This window comes from Canis lupus, chromosome 22, assembly GCF_003254725.2.
Source record: "Canis lupus dingo isolate Sandy chromosome 22, ASM325472v2, whole genome shotgun sequence".
In the NCBI taxonomy this organism is placed as follows: Eukaryota; Metazoa; Chordata; class Mammalia; order Carnivora; family Canidae; genus Canis; species Canis lupus.
In genome coordinates, this window is record NC_064264.1 from 57080658 (window position 1) to 57106707 (window position 26050).

Below are 26050 nucleotides of genomic sequence, written 5' to 3' on the forward strand. Positions count from 1 at the left end.
TACTCCTTGGATGTCATGGCCTGGTCCTGACATTTGATTGAACCAAACTAAAGCAAGCACACTGTCTTATTGCTGTATCACCAGAGCCCACCCTCGAAGAGGCCTTAATTTATATTTCCTGAATTAATAAAAAACAAACATATAAACCAATTAATATTAAAACAGAAAGGCCAGGGGCACATGGGTGGCTCAGTTGGTGAAGCATCTGCCTTGGACTCAGATCATGATCTCAGGGTCCTGGGATGGAGCCTGGCATCCGGCTCCCTGCTCAGTGGGGAGTCAGCTTCTCCCTCTCCCTCTGCTCCTCCTCCCACTCATGCTTTCTCTCTTTTTCTCTCTCCCCCAAATAAATAAATAAAATCAAGAAAGAAAGAAGAAAGAAAGAAAAGAAAGAAAGAAAGAAAGAAAGAAAGAAAGAAAGAAAGAAGGAAGGAAGGAAGGAAAGAAAGAAAGAAAGAAGAAAGAAAGAAAGAAAGAAAGAAAGAAAGAAAGAAAGAAAGAAAGAAAGAAAGAAACCAAAACAAAAAACAAACAAGGCCAACAGAGGAAAATTCACTCCTGACCAGTAGGTGGCAGCAGTGGACCAATGTCAAGAAAGTGCCCTGGGCGACCTGACCAGGTCCTCTTGAGCTGGGTATGCAGAAGGGTTACCAGTTTTGCCAGAAGTCACCTTATCGTATTAATAAATTGAGTTACTCTTCTCTAGATGCCTTCCAGATTTGCTGCATCTTCTCCCAGAACCATAAAATCAGAACTTTTTTTTTTTCAGAACGGTTTTAATTACTCCATTTGTAATATAATTTCTGTTGGATCTGTTTCTTCACTAGCCTATCCTATAAAATATTTATTTTCAAAGAACTGATAAGAGGGTTTATATGTTTTATTCATATAATTAAGGCATAGCTTAAGTATATATATGATACATGGCCCAATTTTAAAGTATACTTTCCTATTCTTGAATATTTGTGGTTTGAAGAAATTCTGCCTTTAAAAATAGCAACGAGATGTTAGAAGAAAAGAGTAACCCAGACCTAGCATCCATTGCCATTGAGGAAGAGCAGAGTAGATGTGAACAATTTTGCCTTTAGATTTAACCATCATGCAAACATTCCAGAGGAAGGGGTGCTCTGCAATAAAATTAAGAATGTTCCTCCCACATTTATTTGCATAAATTCCCATTCCTTCTGGGGCACCTGGGTGGCTCAGTGGTTGAGCATCTGCCTTCAGCTCAGGTGATGATCCCAGGGTCCTGGGATCGAGTCCCACATCGGGCTCCCCGCAGGAAGCCTGCTTCTCCCTCTGCCTATGTCTCTGCCTCTCTCTCTTTCATGAATAAATAAACAAAATCTTTAAAATATATAAAAATAAATTCCCATTCCTTCTAATAAAACTATTTAGACTAGTGCTTCTCAGTGTTTAGTTTAAGAGATTTACATGCAAATCACCCAGGTAGTGGCTGTTAAAGCTCCCTGTTTAACAGCTAAAGCTGTTAAAATGCAGCTTCTGATGCTGGGGCAGGTCCAGAAACCCCACATCTCCAGAAAGCTCCCAGGTGAGGCTGGTGGCTCTATACTCTGGACCACAATTTTGGCAGGATCTGGAGTACAATTATTTCCACAATTTTAAAAGCAAGAATGACCTGTGCCTGTACTCATTAATAGGTACACGATGGCCTCTAATCAAATTTTCCAGGCATGAGTATTTCTTAATTATGTTTTGACTTATCTTAATATACTTAGCTAAGTTATTATATTATGTATTAAAATATAATCATTTCCTGAAATTAATGTTGTAGCAGTTCCTAAATTTAAATCAAAGTGTAATATAGCTATCTCTCAGACAAACTCTCTCAGAACTTGGTGCCTTTAGATAGCAGTAATATCACTCTATTCCATGGTTTCATGGGCTGGGAGTTCAGACTGGTACTGCCTGAGGTCAGCAGGGGTCTGCACTCATGTGTCTGTAGGACTGAGCTCAGCTGGGTATCTCTCCCATTCCTGGGTTTCAGGGTCCCTCTAGGTGGTCTCTTCAGCAGGGCAACTGCACATCTTACAGGCTGGTTCAGGACTCAGGAATCAGGGTAGAAGCTGCCAGCCTGCCTAAAAGAGAGCCATGGAACTAGTGTGGCATCACTTCCACCATATTCTCTTAGTCCAGACTATGAAGGACCAGCCCAGGTTCCAAGGAAGGAGAAAGAGCCCCTTCTTTGCCACAGGAAGAATGTCAAGGAATATGCATCCATCTTGAGTCTCCCATAGAGAGTTAATATCGGTGAGTAGGGGCGCCTGGGTGGCTCAGTCAAGCGTCCAACTCTTGATTTCAGCTCAGATCATGATGTCAGTGTCTTGGGATCCAGCCAGCATCCAGCTTCCTGCTCATCATGAGTCTGCTTGACCCTTTCTCTCTGCTCCTCCCCCTGCTTGTGTGCTCTCTCTCTCAAATAAATAAATAAATAAATAAATAAATAAATAAATAAAATCTTTAAAAATTTTTCAGCAAGCAAAACAACATCATGGAATCAGGGCATGTCTGTGTATTTGCATGGAGGGGTAGGACTGGAATATTTACATCGACTTCTTTCCTCTGTAAAATTGGTCACATTTCAACTTGACTTTCTTTGCATCTCTCTTCATTTCACTTTGAAACCCACTATAGAGATGTAAAGGTGGGTGGAAATTGAGATGGACACGTTCATGCTTCAGCAAGGCTTCACTGTGAACACATTTTTCTCTTCCTCATTCTTGACACCTCCCTCTCTCCTTCGCTTGTTTTTCTGTACAATCATTTGTTGTACAAACCCAGTATCCATACTTAGGAGCAAGACTCGGATGCTGGCAGCAGCCATGGTCATGAGACCATCTTGAAGAGGTGGGGAACGCGGCTGGCAGCACTATTGAAACTGCCCAGGTCCTGCATTTTCCTATAAAACCTTCAGCCTCTTACCCCAGGTGGGCAGTTTGGAAGGCATCAGCCCGCCGCAGCCTCCTCTGCCTTGCAAGGTCATAAAACTGTCCTTCCTGTTCCTCTTTATCCCCAAGTTCTGGCTCTGTGTTATGTTTTGGGTTGGGATCACAAAGGTCAGTTTCATGAGATGGAACGCCTTTAGGTTTTGTTTTTTTTTTTTAAGATTTTGTTTATTTATTCATAGAGACACACATAGAAAGAGAGGCAGAGACACAGGCAGAGGGAGAAGCAGGCTCCATGCAGAGACACACACAGAAAGAGAGGCAGAGACACAGGCAGAGGGAGAAGCAGGCTCCATGCAGGGAGCCTGATGTGGGACTCGATCCCGGGACTCCAGGATCACGCCCTGGGCTGCAGGCGGCGCTAAACCGCTGTGCCATGAGGGCTGCCTCACCTTTAGGTTTGTACATATGTTTGTTAGTATCAAAAAAAGTATACCTTCTCTCTAGGTCTCAATATTCCTATTGTTAAATTAAGAGTAAGAACTTAAATAATTGCTAAGCCTCCTTAGAACCCTATGATTATAACATATTAATATATTTAGTCACCTCATGTGTAATATATTTATAGTATTAAAAATATTTAGTATAGTCAGTGTTTCAGAAGCACACCAATCCAAAACCAAAAAACACATATACATACATATATATAAATAATTGTACGTATATATATTTACCTATTTACACCCTAACTCTGCCCTGTCTTTACTTCCCGTAAATGCTTCAAGAGCTTCTGCATAATTTACTGCTTATTTAAAGATTTACTACTTTAATTATAGACATCCTCTCTCTTTGAAAATTCTTTAGATGTTTAGGGAAATCTTACAGCTCATTCGAACCCATATAATTTATTTATATAACATAATTTAAAAGCTTAATCAAAACATTCCTGAGTCCAAATTATTATTGGCTACTTTAAGTCTTTTGACCTTTTTATACTTCCTATAAAACACTTTCAAGCAGCTATAATTTTCAAAGAGTTAGAGCAGGAAAAAAATCCACCCATTTATTACCTCTAGATAGCTTTAAAGATGAGAGATTGTGAATCTTGAGATTGGCACTCAGACCTAGAAGAAGGAGGGAAAAGGTTATCATAAAAATGTCATGGGACTTTCTAGATATTTCTTTAAAAGTGCTGGTACATGTTGGTTTTTTCAGGGAGTTAATTTTTTTTTTTTTAACACAAGCCTCCAAGAGAAGAGGGCTCTGTCAGGAGACAAGTACATCCTCAAGTATGTTAGGGTCGGGTGAGGAGAGATGCCAGGTGAGAATAAAATACAAAGCAAGACAAAACAGGCAGGCAGAATGAAGGGAGAAAAAATTGGGGTTTGTAGATTTGGGACAAATGCTCACAAAAAGCAGGTATTTGCAGCTCCAACCTAGATTTTCACACAGTACATCTGCCCAGAGTAAATGCCCTAAATCTAAAATGGAAACATACATAAAATAGTTCTTAAATAGACATGGTTTTATCCCCCTAAATGAATAGTACCTGTATGGGCTGAATTGTGACTCACCTTCAAAATTCCTATTTTGAAGTCCTAACCTCCAGGACCTGAGAATGTGACTATATTTGAGACAGGATCTTTAAAAAGGTGATTTAGGTAAAATGAGGCTGTCAGAGCAGGCCCGAATCCAATATGACTTATGTCCTTATAGGAAGAGGAACTTTGCACACAGAGGACGCCAGGGATGGTGTACTGAGGAAAGACCATGTGAGGACATCGCATCCGCCAGCCATGGAGAGAGGCTTCAGGAGAAACCAAACTCGTCCACACCTTGATGTTGGGCTCCTAGGCTCTAGAACTGTGATAGAATAACTTTCTGTTGCTTAAGTCATCAAATTTGGGGGATTTTGTGATGGCAGCCCTGGAAAGCCAAATAGAGTGCCTTTGTATGATGCAAAGAGCACGAGTCTGAATCTCAGTTTCTCCATCAACTAACAATGTTCTCTAAGGCATTTTTTTAAATAAACATTTTTATTTTAGGATAGTTTTAGATTTATGAAACGGTGCAAAGATAGCTCAGAGGGTTTCTCCAAAGCCCACAACCCAGTTTCCCATACTGTTAACATCTTACGTAAGTATAGCACATTTGTCACAATTAATGAATGAGTCAATGCTGATGCATTATTATCAACTAAAGTCTACAGTTTATTTGAATTTACCAAATATGCTTTCTCTGCTCCAGGGTCCCATCCAGGGCATATGACATTTAGTTACCACATCCCTTTAGGCTCCTCTGACTCTGAGTTTCTCAGACTTCTTTGTTTTTGTTGACCTGGACAGCTTTTGGGACTACCAGCTGTTATTTTGCTGAACATTTTGGAGATGTTCCTTATGTTTTTCTTGGATTAGATTTGGGTCATGGGATTTGGGGAGCAAGAGCATAGAAGTAAAGTGCTATTCTCATCACATCGTATCCAGGGCACCTGCTATCAACACAGCTTCTCACTGATGATCGTGCTCTTCCTCACCTGACTGAGGCATTGTCTGCCAGGTTTCTCTACCATAACATTACTCTTTTCCTCTGCTCACACAGTAAGGCAAGATTTCACCCTGACCCTCCATTTCTTCCTGTGGTAGAACATAAACAAAACTACTTCAAATCTATGAAATGATGTTTTCATTCTACTTGAGGACCTGGGCTGCACCTATTCACATTAAGTCACCCATGAGCAGGACAGGGAAAGTTGCTACTCACACATATACCCCTTCCCAACTCCAAAGCTGACATGCATCCTCCAAAATTCTCTCTTCCAGCCCATTCTCCAAGAGCCTCCAGCCTTCAATTTCAGGTTCCATTGCCTTCAATATTTCTCTTCACTTTCTTAGTCAAAGAAACGTTGAGTCATGACACCAATTACTTAACACAGTCTTTAAGGGTACAAAGTCTACTTTGGCTTTAACAAGTTTTGCCAGTATTCTTGTTGCTTTATGGAAGAGAGGACTTTTGAAGCACGTTACTCTGCCTTTCCTAATGATATCATTTGATGTCATGTCTAATTCTGTATTAAGTTCTTAAGGGGGGCATGGCTGGCTTAGTTGAAAAAGCATGTGACTCTATCTTGGGGTTGTGAATTTAAGCCACACATTGGGTGTAGAGATTGCTTGGATAAATAAACTTTAAAAAAATCTTCTTATAGAAGAGATGGAAAATTCTATAAGCTTTAGGCCCCCACAAAAATGTATCTGTCCCTGGTGCCAAGCAGCTGTTTTAAGTCCTTTACAGTTATTAATCTAATCTTCACCACAATCCCTTGAGAGAAGCCTGTCATCATCACGATTGTATCTAGAAGTGGAGTTCAGCTCAAAGCTAGCCGAATTAGCAGCCCAGAGTCATCCTGCCAGCAATACTAGACTCAGAGTCCAGCATGCAACCACTGCACTGACACAACTTAAAACTGGTAGCAGGTGCTTCCTGCCATCAACAATTCTCAGGCCCTACTCCAATCATAAACCATCTATTTTCTGTGATTAGTTTTTGAATATGTTCTAAAGTTAACTTCAGTACCTCCCTATGCCAATTCCTTGTTAGCCCAGATATATCTGTATTATATAGATAGATAAATATAGATATATCTGCCTTTGAAATTAGACATCATTGCTCCACCAGGGGGTTAGTTTTTATTTTTCTACATCTGTACTAAAAAGTGTCAATTCCATAAACTACTCATCAGCAATCCTACAAAATATTGTTTATTTATTTGCCAAGTCTGCTGCACTATAATGGTCTATTTCTTGTTTTATTTATTTTTATTTTCTATTTATTTTACATGACTTGGATAAAGTATAAGTATAAAAGTAAAATAGTACAATAATATCTGATCAGCTAACCAGTAGGTATTTGCTATGGATCTCTATGAATTATAACTGAAGTGGGAAAAATCCCCTGAAAATGTTGGTAAGATTTTGCAATTCCCTGAATGACCTACTAAACACTACTATAACTATAGTAAAACAGAGAGAAGTATGAGTTTGTTTGGTTTGGGCTAAAAACACAGTAGGATTTCAGAGAGGGAGGGGTTAGAGGAGGCTGCAGGACAGGTATAGGTGGGAATGGCCCACGCAAATAAGGTGAACATTCAGAGACAGAGAGGGGGCCAGTGGTGCTCCGAGATCTCTGTGAACCCAGGTGAGGCTATAAATAACAATAAGGCATATATCTTTCCTGTCTTCTTTGTAGAAATCATTTATTAAAGACTGATGGGCCAGTGGGAAGCCTGTTGACTAGAACAAAGGTTTAAAAAAAAAAAAAAAAAGAACAAAGGTTTCATGTTGAGAAATGCAAGCATAATGAGTGATGAAGCAGTGGCGGTGGTGAAAGCTGATGGACATACTGATGAGCCCAGGGACATCTGTGACCAGGAAGTAACGTCCTATGGTTTCTCAGGACCAGACAGTTATGTTTTCTACTTGCTCTTTCTCTCCTTTTATTCGTGGTCCTTCTATATGCACTACTTGTGAGTTGATGTTTTATTCACATAGAAGTGCTAAACCATATCCAGTCCTTAAGCTCATCCTAAAAGTTCCCAAGACAGGCCTGAAGAAATCTAGAGTCCTGTGATTCTCTTATACTATGCTTCTTTTAAAATTTTTATTTATTTACTTAGAGAGAGGGAGAGAGAGCATATGAGTAGGGGGAGGAGCAGAGGAAGAGAGAGAGAGTGTCAAGCAGACCCCATGCTAAGCATGAAGCCCATTGTGGGGCTCGAACTCATCACCCTGAGATCATGACCTGAGCGGAAACCAAGCGTCAGTCGCCTAACCGACTGTGCCACCCAGGTGTCTAAATGGCCTATGATACACATTCCTAGCTTCCTGATTTATGGTTCCTGTCATTGACAGGAGCCTGGTGAATTTCTATTTCTTATCTTTTCTCTGGTATTATTGTACTACAAAATCAGTTCATGGGGATCCCTGGGTGGCTCAGTGGTTTAGTGCCTGCCTTCTGCTCAGGGCATGATCCTGGAGTTCCAGGATCGAGTCCCACATTGGGCTCCCTGCATGGAGCCTGCTTCTCCCTCTGCCTGTGTCTCTGCCTCTCTCTCTCTCTCTCTCTCTCTCTCTCTCTGTGTCTCTCATGAATAAATAAATAAAATCTTTTAAGAAACCCCACAAAATCAGTTATTTGTCTAAAGAAAGTGGGAAAAAATGTGTCTGCAAGGTGCATTCTCACATGGCTGCATCTGGTGACCGGGACTCAGAGCTGTGAGGCTGCCTGGAGGTAGGACCAGCACACCAGCTTGAGATCCTGTGGTCCCTGTGTGGTGTCAGCAACACAGCCAAGTCCATCAGAGCTGGATTGGCCCTACCAGTTTAGGATTCAAATCAAACATAACTCCTGTCTTCCCACTAAGTAAAAACTTGTGAACTACATGCAGGAGTAGATACCTGAAAAGCTAAATTAGCCAAGAGGAAAAAAATGAACATGTCTTATGAATTCCAGTCAGAGAGAAAAATAAGATCTCTGATTTCAATGTTCAATTTCAGTTCTCAGTGTTTCATTTTTAATTTCATACTAATTTCATTTCACTAGAATTCTCCCCTCAGTACAAAAGTAATAGAAAACTAAGAAAAATACAAAGAAAAAAAAGATAGTCACAACAACTACATTACATATATTTGAGGGTCCTATTTTGATACAAGATCTATGAGGTTATATCTTTTCTATGCATTTAAAATATACTTTAAAAATGTATACTGTATGTATATTTCAAACATTGCATGCCATTAAATTTCCTGCCTCAGTAATTTAATGGCTGCCTACCATAATCGCATATGAAACATTCTATTTATATAACCACTCAGATTGTTTCTAATTTTTTTCTGTTGCAAACAATATCATGATGACCATCCTTGCACATCCATCCAGCCATATATATGGGATTTCACTTTAAAGAGCAACACTGAGAACTGGATTACTCTCACTATGTTCAAGTAAATGAATATGATTAAAATTATGCATATCGTCTCCACCTCTCCCATCAGGTATTTGATGGTAACTGATAATTAGCAACTGCTCCTACAGTGATCTCATTTACACTAATTAACCAAATCAAATAGGTTGAAATTTATTGTCCTGCTCAGTGAATCATGAGGCTGGCAGCTGCTACTACCGAGGCAAGCATTATGTCTGGCTGTTAACAGATTGTATAAAAAGTATTTTGCTGATTATCTTCTAATGAACTTATCCTTAGGAGATGATATTGTAAGAAATACATGACCAAGTTTTTCTACTGAGAAAAGTTTAAATTGATTTTGCATTGGGATTTCCGATACAAAAGTTGAAGCTCCTTCAATTAATAAATTTACATTACAGCTTGAGATGCATGGAGAACAGCCATTCTGAGATACATTGTGAAGGAGAAAACTGCATCTTCTCCAAGCCTGTCCTCCAGTTTTGTGGGGTAGAGAAAAGTAGCACTGCTGAGTGGAGCCCAGTATACTTGGCAATGACTGTGCGGTTTAATTTTCCATTTAATCTAGAGTATCCGTTTTGGATTAGCCATATCTTATCTTTCAATCTATATTTACAATAAAAGGACCAATATCCAAATGTGGTCACTGTCATTGCAATAATAACAAGGAAATAAAATGGTGGCTTGCTGTTGTGGTTAGACAGGTTTTCCTTCTTTTAAGTTTTTATTTAAATTCCAGTTAGTTAACATACAGTGTAATATTAGTTTCAGGTGCACAATATAGTGATTCATCACTTTCAGATATCACCCAGTGCTCATAATAACAAGGGCCCTCCTTAATTCCCACCTCCCCTCTGATAACCATCGGTTTGCTCTCTACAGTTGAGAGTATCTTTCTTGTTTTTTTTTCTCTCTCTTTTTTCCTTATGTTTGTTTATTAAATTCCACATATGAGTGAAATCAACTGCCTTATTTCGCCTAGGATAATACTCTCTGGTTCCATCCATGTCATTGCAAATGGCAAGATTTCATTCTTTTTTGTGACCAATATTCCATTGTATATATACCACATCTTCTTTATCCATTCATCAGTGGATGGACGTTTGGGCTGGTTCCATTATTCGGCTTTTGTAGGTAATACTGCAACAAACACAGGAGTGCACGTATCCCTTTGACGTTTGGGCTGGTTCCATTATTCGGCTTTTGTAGGTAATACTGCAACAAACACAGGAGTGCACGTATCCCTTTGACGTTTGGGCTGGTTCCATTATTCGGCTTTTGTAGGTAATACTGCAACAAACATAGGAGTGCACGTATCCCTTTGAATAGTATTTGTGTATTCTTTGGGTCAATATCCAGTAGTGCAATTGCTGGATTGTAGGGTTGTTCTATTTTTAACTTTTGAGAGAACTACAAACCAATATCCCTGATGAACGTGGATGCAAAACTTCCCCATAAAATACTGGCAAACTGAATCCAACAATGTATTAAAAAAATCATTCACCATGATCAAGTGGGATTTATTCCTGGGTTGCAAAGATGGTTCAATATTTGCAAATCAATCAATGTGATATATTGCATTAATAAAAGAAAGGACAAGAACCAATAATCATTTCAATAGATGCAAAAAAAGCATTTGTCCAAGTGTAAGAGCCAATTATAATAAAAACCTCAAGAAAGCAGCTTTAGATGGAACATACTTCAACATAATCAAGACCATATATGAAAAACCCATAGCTAGGGATCCCTGGGTGGCGCAGCGGTTTAGCGCCTGCCTTTGGCCCAGGGCACAATCCTGGAGACCCGGGATCGAATCCCACGTCAGGCTCCCGGTGCATGGAGCCTGCTTCTCCCTCTGCCTGTGTCTCTGCCTCTCCTTCTGCCTGTGTCTCTGCGCCTCTCTCTCTCTCTCTCTGTGACTATCATAAATAAATAAAAAAAAAATTAAAAAAAAAAAAAAGAAAAACCCATAGCTAATAACACTCTCAAAGAGGAAAAATTGAGAGCTTTCCCTCTAAGGTCAGGAGCAAGACAGGGGTGTCCACTTTCATCACTGTTACTTAACATAGTACTAGAAGTCCTAGCTACAGTAATCAAACAATGACAAGAAATAAAAGGCATCTAAATTGGCAAGGAAGAAGTTCAACTTTCAGTATTTGCAGATAACATGGTACTCTGTAGAAAACCTGAAAAACACCACCAAAAAAACTTCTAGAACCGATACATGAATTCAGTAAAGTCACAGGATACAAAATCAATGTACACAAATCTGTTGCATTTCTATATACCAATAGTGAAGCAGCAGAATGAGAAATTGAATGATTAAACAAGGTTTTTAGAATTAGCGATTATTCTTGAAAAACAAACACAAAACATAGTTTGAATATAGCTTGGTTTTCAATGCCAAACATGAATGCCAGGTAAATTTAATCAGTGTAAACTATATCAGGAAAATAGTCAAGTCTTCTTAATCTAGCCTGTGACAATTAAATGGCATCTCTTGACTGCAACAAAATTTCTATATGATTAAATTGGCATTTATTTTCATGTTTTTTTTCAATAAACAAAACATTTTAAGATATTTTATTTCTATATATCGAATAACCAAATATGCTATAGTTTTTCAATACCAAAATAAACATAAAAAATGGTGTTAGTTTTCCTATCAGCAAGATGGTTATTGCACAGTCACATAGGTAAGGCAACAATATTATTTGGAATATTGGAAAATGCTAAGGGCTGTGGTGATAATAGTTATTGTTGTGAACAGGTAGTTCACTTGTTGGCCCTTCCTTCAATAGATCAGACATAATTTTTAATAGATAATACATCAACACAGCCAACATTTGGAAGGCACAAATGAGTATAAAGAAAAGAGAAAATCTCTATCTCACTTCTGTCTATGTAGACTCTCATTTGCCTTCTGTAGGGAAGACAGTTCCTGTGTGATCTCCAAGAGATGAGATAGCTTGTACAGTTATCTCCAACCTTCCAAAAGTTTGCATTATGCCACTTTGCTTTTATGAAAAACCTGTTTTTGCCAACCATAAGAAATTCGAAGAGGATTTTCACTCTAACAAGAAAAGGTGAAAAGCAGAAAAAGCAGTCAGCACTGGTTTTACAGGGTGCTATGGAGGCAGCATGTACCTGGAGCAGCTAGGGCAGCCCTGCCCACTCCTTGCCTTGCAAACATACTCAGCATCTCCTCATCCAGCCACCAGAGCTCTGAAATGTTATCTGTGAGCATCTGGGCCTTATCTTGATTTATTCTGTGCTTGTGTTAGCAAGATGTGTCCTAAGGTCTCAGAAAAGCCTAAGAAAGGTGAGCTTTTGGGGCCTGGGAATGCTCAAAAATGTTTCTGTATTAATTAATGGTAATTGTTTCTTCACTTCATGTGGAGCTTAAAGACGTTTTCATGGGAACACTCTATTTTTGGATATTGGGGGGAAACCTGTATGAGCACCCTAGTCTATATCTCCCTTAAAAAAATATGAATGGTGGGACACCTGGGTGGCTCAGTGGTTGAGCATCTGCCTTTGGCTCAGGTCATGACCCTAGGGCCCTGGAATCGAGTCCCACATCAGGCTTCCCACAGGGCATCTGCTTCTCCCTCTACCTGTGTCTCTGCCTGTCTCTATGTGTCTCTCATGAATACAAAAATCAAATATTTAAAAAAATATATAAATGGTAAAAGAATTCCCTCCGTGCCCTGCAACTTCCTGAGATATAGTCAGTAGAAAAACAGAGAAACTCTTAGAAAAGTAAAGGCATTTTTTTAGTAGGCGCCACACTGGTTGTGGAGCCCAACATGGGGATTGAACTCATGATCCTGAGATAAAGACCTGAGCTGAGATGAAAGTTGGATGCTTAACTGACTGAGCCACCCAGGTGACTGGAAAAGGTATTTCTATGCATATCAGAGTTTCATGTTCTCATGGGCTGATGTACCATCATTTATGAAATCAAACATATCTTAACATTTATTTCCTCTCCATCATAGTGTGACTTTACAGTAACTATCCTTGTAAATATGTCTTCTGTGTATGTGTAACAACACCTGTAAAGTAAATCCCTGGAAACTGAATAACTTGGGCAGAACATACATGAATTTTTAATTTTGACAGGTATTGCCACTTGCCCCAATAGAAGATTAATATGTACATGATATAAATATTTGAATTAAAAAACCATAAGAATATGTTTTCTCACATTCTTATTGAAACAAAATATCAACATTTTGGTTTGTAAATTTTATAGCAAAAAGAAAAATATACTTTAGTATGTCTTTGTTAGCCATGAACAATCTATCTTTTTATGGGCTTAACATCTGTTTTGTTTAAGCTATATTTTTGTGGTTTTTAACATTTCAAAATAAAGTCATATTTGTTATTTTGTTAGATGATAGTCTTTTTTATAGAAGCTCTTTATATCATAAAGAAAAAAGTCATTTTTCTACTATTTCATTACAAATATTTCCCCTTCTTGGTCACCTCCTTCTACTGACTCATAGTACTTACTGCAAATTATTTTTATAAATTTTGTAAATTAAATTTAGCAATCTTTTCTTTTCTCTCTGGCTTCTATTTTGTTTTTATTTTCAATATGTAAAATACTCTTCCCCTAAATTTGTATTATTTATATGGCTTTGTTTTCTTACTTTTAATTTTTATTTTTTAAATGCTTGAGGGAGAGAGACAGTTTAGTAAGCGGGGGGGATGGGGGAGAGGGAAAGACTCTCAAGCCGACTCCCCACTGAGGGTGGAGCCTGACTTGGGTCTCCATCATGACCTGAGCCAAATCAAGAAACACCACGTATCCCCCTTTTTTTTTTAACTTTTAAATATCTGGTTTGTATGAAATATATTTGATTTAAGCAGTGAGGGTTACAAACAATTTTTTTCTAGATGACTACATAGTATCTCCAAACTACTTATTAAATAATCCATGTTCCCAGGAACCTCAGTGGTTTAGTTAGTTGAGCCTCTGACTCTTGATTTTGGCTCAGATTATGATCTCAGATTCCTGGGATGGAGTGCTGCATCTGGCTTCACACTCAGAAGGGAGTCTATTGGAGATTCTCTCTCTTCCTTGGTCCTTCTATCTCTTCCTCTCCCCCCTCCAAAAATAAATAAATCTTAAAAAAAATGACATTGATATGCAATGTCTCCTTTACTTTACACTTAAGTTCACACATGGTATTCCATGGAATTTGACAAAGCTAAATCCCACAGCTCAGGTTTATGCATTAACAAGGCTGGCCACCCCAGATTTACCCCAGTATGTCATAGACAAATATGTGATCCAGACTGATGCTGAGTTAAATATAATACTGTTATGTAAGTCTACAGGTTAGACTGCTGTAACAGGAAAACATCATATTAGGTGAGATTAAGAGCTATTTTGAAATTTAAAGACATTCATACAGTGGAAGTATAAAAGTATTTATGTCATAATTTAAACTTCATATCTAGAGAAAAAAGCATATTGTATTATACCTGGTTTCCTGAGGTTTTTGCAAACCATTTTATTGCCTTCATTTTACTGGACAGTCTAAATTACACAGTGACTCGTGGGCCAGAGAAAAGCAGCTTATGAATAAAAATAATGTAATTTTTCCTATGCATTATTTCTGTTTCTTCATAATCATTAAAGTTATATCATGGATTCCACCCTCTCTTGCTATATACAGTTTTGCAAAGTTGGAAGAAATTTACTCCAATTTAGGAAACAGACCCCAATGCAAAACCTATAGTTTTCTTGATTTTAATGAGCTAATTTATATAGATTCATATCCCAGCCATCCAAAAATGGGCTTAGGTCCCAGATGCCTATCTTTCTCATTACAAATGTTCCAACTTATCAAAACTCATTCAGTATCACTCAGGTCTTTGAGGTTTGGCTTGGCTAGTAAACAAGTAGGGTCACAGCACAGGTCTTCCAGAATGGTAATTAATAATAAATAGCACTTACGTAGGACTTTACATCTTCAAAGATCTTTGCAAACACTAATTAACCCACATACTAACCCCTTTGAATGAAATAATCAGGAATGAGCATTTGTTTTATGAATGAAAAACTGACTCGCAATAAAGCTGTGGTTATGGCTGGTCTGAAGGCATCACTAACAAATAAAATAGTGTCTTCTCCCATTACATTTTACATGATTCTAGAACAGCTTTCTCCACTTCAACACTGTGAAGCTCCTTGTCTGGTTAATTGTGGGGGACTTTCCTGTTCATCATGGGATATTCAATGGCATCCTTGGCCCCATCTACCATATGGCAGTTGCACTTCCCCAGTCTTGACAATCAAATAGTCTCTAGGTGCTGTCCAGCTCCGGGGTGGGGGGGCGGGTGGTGGTGAGAAGAGGGTTGTGTAAAAATCCTCCCCAGCTGTGAATCATTATGTAGAAGAAAGGGCAAAAAATGATTGACCTCCTGTTGGAAGGTTTTCCCTTACAAATAACAGTTCTTTTCTCCAATTCACATTCTGTTATTACCATGTGTCACAGAACCCCTGCACCTGGTATTCCCCTTCAACATTATATACTAAATAATACCTGATATGATGCAGTGTTCCAGGCATTATGCATGTACACGTATGCACACACACACACACACACACACAACTAGTCCTCAAAACAACGTGATAAAGTAGGTGCTGTTATTACCCTATTTTATACAAGAGGAAATCAAGACACAGAAAAGTTGCATTGCTTGCCCAGATATGCCCACTCTGAATTCAGACTCAGGCACCTTGTTTCTGGGGTCTGTGCTCTCCACTACTGAGTTATAACTGTATGTATGTTTATTCCAGCAGAGAATTTTTAAGCAGTGAATACTGGTGATGTCATTAGTGTCAGTATAAAGTCTCTTAAAAATAACAGTGACACTACGGACAAGGAAAGAACTCTCAAGAAAAAGTAGTGAAGCAATACTGTGTAGTTGTATTCTAATGTATTTATGAACTTCAATAAACACAAGACACACTGAAGCATAAGAGACTCATACAGCATTATTCGTATCCTCAAAGCGCTAACTCAAAAGATAACATCAGATAAATAGATTTTGAGGCAGAAAGTTATAAGAAGCACAAAACTGATAGGTTCCTGGGTTGTAGGGAGGAGATGCATCATGACTAAGAAACTGGGGCAGATTACATGATAAAAATGGCATATCGGCTCTTCAAAGATGAATAGGATCTAAACTTGGGGGATTGTCATAGCAGGTACTCAAAGAGGACATTTCAGAAGAAGAAACAGGATGTTCATGGAGGTATAAAGGGTGAAGTATAGTCAGTCAGTTTGGCTGGAATTGGCTAAGCAGAGAAAAGACAAAATTGAGGGCAGGTTAAACGTGTTATACTCAATTTATAAATTTATTATTATTATTATTTATAAAAACTGAAGGTTTTCAGGAAAAGGAGAGCGTTATGAGACATGAACTAGTTACCTATTCCTGCATTTCTAACTGAAGGCTCAATTTGGAAAGCATTTGCTTCCCTGCTCTTGTGGCTGTGGCAGCACCTGGTTTCTCACAGATGTAAGATATTTGACAGCTTACTTCTGTGAAAGTCAGCAGAGAGAAAGGGAAAAGTGATAGAAGGAGGGAGAGAGGGAAGCGGAAGAGGGAGGGAAGAAGGGAAACAGAGAGGCTAGGGAGAGTCAGCTAGTAAGACAGACGTATACAACATAATGTAATCATGCAGTGCCATCTATCATTGTCATAGTCTACTGATAAGAAGTCAGTCACAGGTCACATCTATGATCAAGTGGAGAGGATTGTACAAGAATGTGAGCACCATTATGCAGGGATCATGGGGATGACCTTACACTATGCCCACCGCAGTCCATCCTCTGACAGATATTTCATACATTTCTAAAGAAGTTTCTTTGCATGACTTTTAACAGTATTGTAGTTATTAGTGAATTCTAAAGAATATCATAAGAAATAAAAGCCTCCAGGATGCAAGCCATCTGTCCTTACATGACATTCATACATGTTTTTATATCCTTTTGCCCAATTCAAAAATTTTAATATTGTTGGCATTCAGATAATAGTCTAAAGAAATACAAGAAAGCATGTAACTTTTATAGATATGTAAAAATAGTCTTTAGTTAGGCGGCTGAGTGGCTCAGTTGGTTAAGTGTCTGTCTTCAGCTCAGGTCATGATCATCAGGCTCCCTGTTCAGAGCTTCTCCCTCTCCCTCTCCCCACCCCCACCACTCTCTCTCAAATAAAATCTTTTTAAAAAATAGTTTTTTAGTTAACATTATTGAGGTCTAGTAAATGTGATCTTTTAATATATATAATTCTAAATGTATAAAAGAGTAATATTAAGAATTAATATCTCCTTAATAGAATAAATATTTGGCTATTTTTCATTAATTATTTAAACAATAGGTTCCAAATAAAGAGATACCCCTAACACATTTGGGATCATTAATTTAATCTAAAAAGTTAAATTTTAAGAACATTTAAAGTTATATATAATATTCTAAAACATTTCATGTTTCATGGTGTTTATTTTTGTTACTTTTTAATTCTCACATTTGCTACAATGTTTAAGACTTAGTATGTATTGAAAACCATTTATTGGGGATCCCTGGGTGGTGCAGGGGTTTGGCGCCTGCCTTTGGCCCAGGGTGGGATCCTGGAGACCCGGGATCGAGTCCCACGTCGGGCTCTGCCTGTGTCTCTGCCTCTCTCTCTCTCTCTCTCTCTCTCTCTCTCTCTCTCTATATATATATATATATATATATATATCATGAATAAATAAATAAAATCTTTTTTAAAAAAAGAATGAAAACTATTTATTGATTTTACATAGATCAGGTTATTATCCTACTGTCACTACAACTTCCCAAAGATATAAAATGGCTTTTAATTAATTCAACTAGTACATGATAACCCTAAACGAAAGGTTACAAATGCATAATAATTTTGGAGCTGTGAGGGACCTAAGGCCATGTTGTCCTTTACAACACTCAACAAATGCCAATACCGAGATCCAGTGAGGATAAGTGCTACATTTGGGGAACACACATCATTTACTTGAGATCACACATGACATGATACCCTAAATAACAGTAAAATGACTATTTAATGTCATTACTATAGATCAGGGGAAAAAAATCAGTTTTGACCAAGGACCAATTTGGATTGTCTCTGGAACATTTCTACCAGAGAAAAAGCAGAGATGAAGAGAAATGGGCAATTGCTTTTGTTTAGAGACTATTATAGCTCAGGTACTCTATCAAGTCTTTTAAAATATATTTGCTCTTTACAACAATATATAGGAAGAGTGTGCGGCCAGTTATAGAAGCTCAAGAATATGGAGCTTCAGGCCCCCAGATAGAAAGACAAATTTACATCTAAATAAAACTTTCTTATTCTACAAAATGATTGAATGTTTGTGTGTCCTCCAAATCTGTATGTTGAAATCCTAACCCCTAACAGTGATGGTATTTGGAGGTAGGAGCTTTGGAAGGTGTTTAAGTCATGAGGGGAGCCTTCATGAATGAGATTAGTGCCTTCCGCCAGGTATGATACAATAAGAAGTCTACAGAAGACACCCCTCAACCAACCATGCTGGGACCTTGATCTTGGACTTCCAGCCTCCAGCCTCCAGAACTGTGAGAAATAGATGTTTGCTGTTTAAGCCCTTCAGTTGACGGTATTTTTGCTACATGAGCTTGAACTAATATGGGGGGAATCAAGAAATAAGCTTTAGACAGGAACCTGAAATACCTTGCTTAAAATTCTTCAATGTATTTTTCATATTCTACAGCATGGCATTTAGAATCTTTCAAAAATCTATCCAAATTTACCTATATCTTTCCCTCCCACCTAAATTTGAATATTTTACACATACTCACCCCTGAATTTTTGTACTCCCCACGCCTGATTACCTTCCCTCTGCCAGGAAACACCCTCCATACCACTATGCCTGATGGAATTCTACTTATGGTTCCAGAATCCACTCACTTATTAACCCCCATTGGTATAATTAACCTCCTCTGGAGAGGCCCAGGTAAGAGCAGCAGATAAAAGCTGAAGGGGCCTTTCTGCATGCTGGGTGCTATAATTCTGTCCTCAAACATTCTGGGTGAGATAGATACAGTTTCCATTTGAAAGTTTAGAAACTAAGGTTCAAAGAGGCTGTGATTTGCTCAGATAACACAGACAATTGGTGCAAAAACTGGAACAGAGCCCAGGATAACTAGATCCTAAAGCTTGTATTCATTACAGCATATGGCTTTTCAGGGAATCCATCATTCCTTTATCTAGGAAAGCACTTATCTTTTGTATTTCAATTACCTATCTTTTGGTATTCTGTGAGTTCCTTGAAAGCAAAGGCTGTCATACTCATTTTTTTTTAAACTTATATGACTATCAAAGAGAGTACAAATGTATGTTGGCTGAAACTGAATGGTAATGGTTTATAGAATAGCTCTAGTGCTCAGGGAATTCCATATTAGATGTTTTAAAGCTGTATTCAACCTATTTTCCCGAGTGAGAATTCCAAGCTTCCAAATCAGCCCTTTTCACTTCAATGTCAAAGTGCATGACTGTGACGTAGCTAGGGTAGCTACCTGATTTTCAAAGAAGATGCCATCCGCCTAAAGATAGGAACTCTTTCAGAACGGTGCTAACCATCAGGGATGCAGAAAAAGGTGTTCCTGAACAGTAAATATCTCATCCTGCTTTCTGGCAGGAACCCATGGCTTTGAAGAAGAGCAAAGTAGGCTTTCCCATCTGATTCAGAGGATACATTCCATGAATATTTATTGAATGACCAATTACAACAGTGAACAAACTATATCAAGTGCCTTTATTCATGGAATTTGTATTCTATTGGTAAGAAATAAAGGTAAAGCAAAGTGAAGGGATAGTGAGTATTGGGGATGTGAGTGGAGGAAACTATAGACCTGAAGGAAGTTGTAATCAATAGCACACAGACCAGTAAGGCTACAGTGTGGTGAGCAAGGGGGTACCTGGTAGGAAATCAAGTCAGAGAGCTAACAAAAGACAGGTAATTGGGGCCAAGTCCAACTGGTCATTTATTTACAAGACTTTGGAAGTTATGAGTGATGGGAATTCAGTAATTCTGACCAGTGGAAGAAAAATGAATTGACTGCATCTTTAAAAGTAAAAATGTTGTTCTGGAGAGCAGACAACGATAAAAGTGCAAAGAAAAGCCAGTGAGAAGGTGATTGTAGTCTAGTGAAAAATAGGGGCAGAATATGGTTACTGGGAAGAGTAGTGAGAGGTCATATCCTGGATTATTTGGAAACTCTAGCCAGGAAGACTTGCTGTGTATTGGAAATATGAGAACAGATGGAGCCAATGATTGCTCCAAGGTTTTCATCTTGAGCAGCAGGGTGAATAGATACACCATTTAGTGAGGAGGGGAATGCTAGGAAGGAGTGTAAGTGTATTTGAGAAATCCAGAGAAATCCAGAACACTTGTAAATTAAATTAGGTAATCTAAATGTCAAAAAACAATCCAGGTCTATAAATATGAAAAAGACTGATCATTGACAATTGTTCACACTGAGCAATGTGCACATGTAGGTTAATTATACTACTTTTTCATTTTAAAATTTTGATATGATAGTTACACACATTAAGTATGAGAGTTTCATTAGACTTCATGTGATGATGTTACGTGGATAGATACATGAACTGGAGTTCAGCAAAGAAATCAGAGCTAAAAATACATGAGAGGTATTAGCAAAGTTAAAGCCAAGGGATGAGATGAGAATACCTACAGAGCGAATAAAGAAAGAGAATAGGTCCAATGCTAAGAAACTAAACTCTACAACATTTAGGGATGAGAAAGATGAGAAGAAACTAGAAAGGCACTTTGCATAAATGCACATCAATTTACTAAAAAGTACATTAATTTTGAATCAGCGACTCCATTCTAAGAATGTATAAGAAACAAACAAAACTAGAATACACAGACTATGATTCAGATTTATTATGTTTAGTAGGAAAACAAAAAAGTGGGGGGGGGCAGCAGTGGGTGCAAGGTCAAATAACCTCTTAGGTGACAATAAGGGCTAGCTGAATGCATTACACTACATTCAGTAGGACAGTGTACAACAATTTAAAGTGATGTTGGTATATTTTAGTGACCTGTTGGTATATTTCAGTGACCTGTAAATCCACCCATTGAGAAAAGCTGATCATATACAGCATTATAGTTTTATATTTATCTGCTACACTGTAAATAAAGTATTTTGTGCTTTCCTTACTATCAGTAACATAAAATAGGGAATGTTAATAGCTTTGGTGGTAAAATTATGTACTTTCCTCCCTTATTATTCTTACTGGTGTCTATTTTGTAGTTTTTCTCAATAGGTATTCTAAAACTTTGAAAGTTTAAAGTTTTTAATAAAGTTCATTCTAATATGAAATAGAAAGGACCTCAAATAGGAACCTGATTTGAATCTGTAAAAATTATATTGATACCATATTTATGATTGAAAGAACTATTATGAAGTGTTCTAAAATAAATACATCATACATTTTAATAGCATATTAAATATTTTATTTAAATTAAGAAATATAACAATAACATTTGCTCCACTGTTTCGATAAAATTTCACATTACTTACAAATAAATAATAACATTTCCTCAAGTACCATATTTCAAGTATTGCAAAGGTGTCATGAAAACATATTTTTCAAAATGAATAGACTATATTCCAAAATTTGGTATATAAATCCAAATGTAATACATATTATACATACTAAATTTAAATAACCTAAAGATAAAAATCATTTTAAATAGTCAAAGCAGTTTACCCCTATGTAATGGAAGTCACGAGACATATGCCATTTTGACATGTACTCAATGGATTACATCTAGGAAAACCACTCTCTGTGAATACTGTTTATCCTGGTGTACAGTTCACCTAAAAACATTCTCTTTAAAACATAGTCTAGTTTTGAAAAAAAAATAAATGTGGGTCAAGTATTTTTAAAACTGCAAGTTTCTTTTAATTAAATTCATCTACTTTTATTTCTCCTAATTTACCTAATGATGCCATTAACAAGTTTTTTTATTATGAGGTTTTATTCCCGAGGTTGTCCTTAACTTTAAAAATTTGTTTACATTTCACATTTTATATTTTCACCTTCAGTTTAAAAGACATAATACGTGTCCGATTGTAACAATTCTTTTTTCTTGCAATGCTTTTATTAGATAAAAACTTAAAATTTTACTTCAGAAAATCCACTTAGATCAATGCTTTTTAATGACTCTAAAAGCTTCTGAATGTATTTTATTAATATTTGAGTCAGAATTCTAGATTTCAGTAGGGATATTATATAAATGCCTCTTTTTTAAACTGTTTATTTCATCTTGGTTTTATTTAAAAAAACTTTTTTTTTTTTTTAAAGATTTTATTTATTTATTCATGAGAGACACAGAGAGAGAGGCAGAAACATAGGCAGAGAGACAAGCAGGCTCCCTGTGGGGAGCGCGATGTGGAACTCGATCCCAGGACCCTGGGATAGGATCTGAGCCAAAGGCAGATGATCAACCACTAAGCCATCCAGGTGTCCCTCATCTTGGTTTTAAAAGTCATTAAATACTACTCTGTTAAAATGAATTTTTTTCTTGACTTTGGTCCATTCAGTGTCTTATCTCAAAAGTTAAAATACTGTTTTTCTATATCTAATATATTTAAGCATAAATTTTAAGGGATAAAAATATAGTTTGATATTTTATTATGACCACATGTTACAATGTGGCCACAAGATCACAGGCTTTCCTCACTAGAAAAGCTAGCTTTAAACCAAATATTGATTTTCCTCCTGCAACTCACACTTGTCTATGGACTCAGTTACCCAATCTTGTTGCAGGATTTTAAACTTTCTCTTAAGAGTTCTTCGAAAAGATTTTAAAACTGCAACACGACTATGATCCTCCCCAATGATTACATGAGACACTCCCTGAGCTAAGCAAGAAACTACTTTTGCTCCATGAAATCGAAGCTCCAAAGCTGTAATTGCTAATCTCGTTCCCTCGATTTTGGTACTCAAGTCATTAATAACAGCATACAAGTCCAGATAAACAATACAATGTCGGAACAGACAGAGTGGGGAGCGGTCCCAGGAATACCGATATTCTAAATCAGCAATCAGAGAAGCCATTTCTCTTGGAGTTTGTTTGCTAGAATTTTTAATTCCTGAGAACACTTCCTTCAGTTGGTTCAAATCTAGATCAACAAAATAACTGTCACCATAACAATCATATTCACGGGCAAAATGTTCTTTTGTCGATGGGCACATGTGAATCATAAAGCGAGGCTGCCACGGCACACAGCTTTTGGTCTTAAAACACTCTAACAGCCACTCAGGCTTGACAACATCATGTTTATTTGAAGAAATGATGTTTTTCACTCTGATGTTCTCCGATCCTGCAATCACGCAGTACGTGTCTGGGCCTGGGTTTTGTACTATATAACCACCAAATTCTGCAATTCTGTTCTCCAGGTCAGGCTTTGGATGGCTGTCTGTTCCACTCATAACACAAAACTCCACATCTTCAAATATATTAGAAACCTTATTTATATTAGAAAGGTTGGGTGCTTTCAAGTGCTCGATAATTCCAATAATTTTCTTAATCTTTGGGGCAGCTTTCCGCTTCTTTTCTTGTGGTTCATCATCACCACCTATGTCAAGGTGTTTAGATGCAAGCTTTCCAGACGCTTTCCCTCGAAGTTGCTCTAAGTCATCCACGGTAGTACATTCATGCCACTCCTTGTCTTCCCTTATCTTTTCAATCCGTGGAAAACGCAATGTGCAGCCAGTTTTATACATATCACTGGAGACAATCTCTGTTGCCTTAACTTGAACAATGACAGAATTACAAGGCTCAATGTATACCTCTGGCTTCTCTGTTCCACATAAAATGCTGCTTGGTAGAGCTTTTTTATGGAAAGGCTTCCAATGTTTGGCCAATTTTAAACCCAGATCATACAGTTCTTTCATAGTATAACCTGAACCAACACGGCACAGAGTATGAAACACTGACGGTTTTTCACCAGGAGGAGGCTTCTCTGCTACAGCACACAAAAAATGAGACATCATTCCACCTCGTGAACCTTTGCCCCAATAGCCCCCAACAATTAAGATGTCCAGTTCATCCATCAGCCCATCTACGTACTCAGGCTTAATTTTTAACCATCCTTCACCTCTTTTGTCTGGCTTGTAAATAGATAGAGGATGTTTTATCATGATTCCCTCTTCTCTTTTATCTATTGCTTCATTCAAAGCATCGATTACTTCTTTCTTAGTATGAGCTTGTGTTTTTTGCACTATTTCTATTCTACCTGGTATTGGTGTAAAAACACTAGTAAGAATTTCATACCTCTTTTTCAGCGTTTCACGTCCCAGCTTTTTATTATTAACCATCAGTACATCAAAAACACAATAACAGGTTTGCAGATCAGAATCCTCCACCATTCTTTTGATATCAAACTTATTCCCCTTTTGCATAAAAGTTTGTGTATTAGGGTTGAAGGCCATCATCTCGCCATCCAGGATACAGATCTGTACATCTGTTTTGAATGCACTGTGAATGAACGGTGTAAGAGAACCTTCCCGTGGAGAATCGCCGAACTGATCCGTATAGTTATATCCATTTCGGGAGAAATACTGATACACATCCCCGTCTTTGTGCATTTGCATACGCTCACCATCTAGCTTGGTTTCAATGTAGAAACTCTGGTGTTTCATGTCCTTCTCTATTCGCTCAATATCTGCTATAGCAGCCAGCATAGGTTTAAAGGCAGAGAATAAAGTGATAGAAATATCACTGAGTCCTATGGAAGGATCATGCAGTTGCCTACAGACTTTTTCCAGATCTGTAGTGACATTATGCAACTCGGCAGCATCATTATGGAAAGCAGAGAATACAGATTGCTCACTAAAACCAAGTTTTAAGTCTTTTACAATCATCCGTATAAGCCACTTTTGTTCCAGTGCCGAACTCTGAGTTATTAGCTGAAGAAGACTTTTCTTTATTAGGTCCTTTTTTCTGGCAGAATTATTGCTGGCAATTGAGTCTAAAATGTCATTTACTTGCTGTATGGTTAAACTTCCTTTCTGCAAACATCTTGGTTTCAACACAAAATATGCAATTGTTGCAAAGTCCCCAGCATCTCCACGAGTTCCAGTGGGTGTTCTGTAATTTAAAAGTTTAAGGGCGTCTTTTCCTTCTTTAGGTAAATTAAGCAATTCGATATAAAGTTTAGCAAGCATAGTTTCTTTGATTCCATAGGCCATTCTCTCTCTTTCTAGCTGAGGAAGAATAAGTCTCATTGCTGGATAAAAAGAGTCTCTGACGTCTTTTTGGTTCTTATGAAGGGCATCATGAAATCTTCTCCAAGAATCTAAAAATTCTCTGAAGTGTCTGATTTTTTCTTCACGTCCTTTACTTCTCTGTATTCGTTCTAAAGTTGAACACAAATCTGCAAAAGGAACGTGAGATGCAACAGTTTGTGAAGTCTGTGTGGCAGCCATAGAAGCGATGGTGAATCCTCTGGTTTAACTAATAAGGCAAAAAGAGAATAGCTTTAAATAAAATATAAAATTCAACTAAATATTTAATGTGAAGACCTTACAGAGAGTGCCTCGTTTGTAATAAATGTTTATCAATGTTTGCTACATGAAAATGAATTAATTCTATAAATTATATCTCTTCTCAATCTCTACATTTAGTGAAAAATCAACTATATTACTTCAATCTTATTTAGTATTTATTATTGAAAGTATCACCAGCCCCTTTCCCTACATTTATGATACTGAGATGGACCACTTTGTTTTTCTCCCTAAATCCAACTTTCAGTGAATTAATGATTCCATTCCTTACTTAGCACATAATGCAAAAGAATAACAATAACAGAAAAACAAGGCTCAATTCATTTCGTTTCTGGGTTTCTGAGGGAAGGCCTTTCCTTACATTTCTCCTCTTCTCCTGTCAGACTACCACACAACATCAGAAATAGATGTTTTTAACAAATCACTAAAAAAAAAACAAAAAACAAAAAAAAACAATCACTGATTTGAAACTTGGCGTTGCAGGAAGAAAAAAAAAAAAAAAGGGTATCTTCTTTTAGCCAAACAAAGCCTATGTCTGTGTTTACTT

The 26050-nt window shown here is 37.6% G+C and overlaps 1 protein-coding gene across 5 annotated transcripts in view; it reads right to left on the reverse strand.

The window, feature by feature from the left end:
- The window catches only part of LIG4 (DNA ligase 4), a 122272-nt gene that overhangs the window by 90215 nt on the left and 6007 nt on the right, over positions 1 to 26050 (reverse strand). For 2 of the 5 annotated variants that reach the window (XM_025441255.3, XM_049099558.1), the window contains one exon: positions 21420 to 25373. The exons of 1 other annotated variant lie outside the window; for it this stretch is intronic. In XM_025441255.3, the coding sequence (XP_025297040.1) occupies positions 22690 to 25224 (2535 nt within the window). In that variant the 5' untranslated portion in view covers positions 25225 to 25373 and the 3' untranslated portion in view covers positions 21420 to 22689. Of the gene's footprint in view, positions 1 to 21419; positions 25454 to 26050 lie in introns of those variants that run through there. 2 more of the 5 variants (XM_049099557.1, XM_049099555.1) reach the window with 1 other exon arrangement.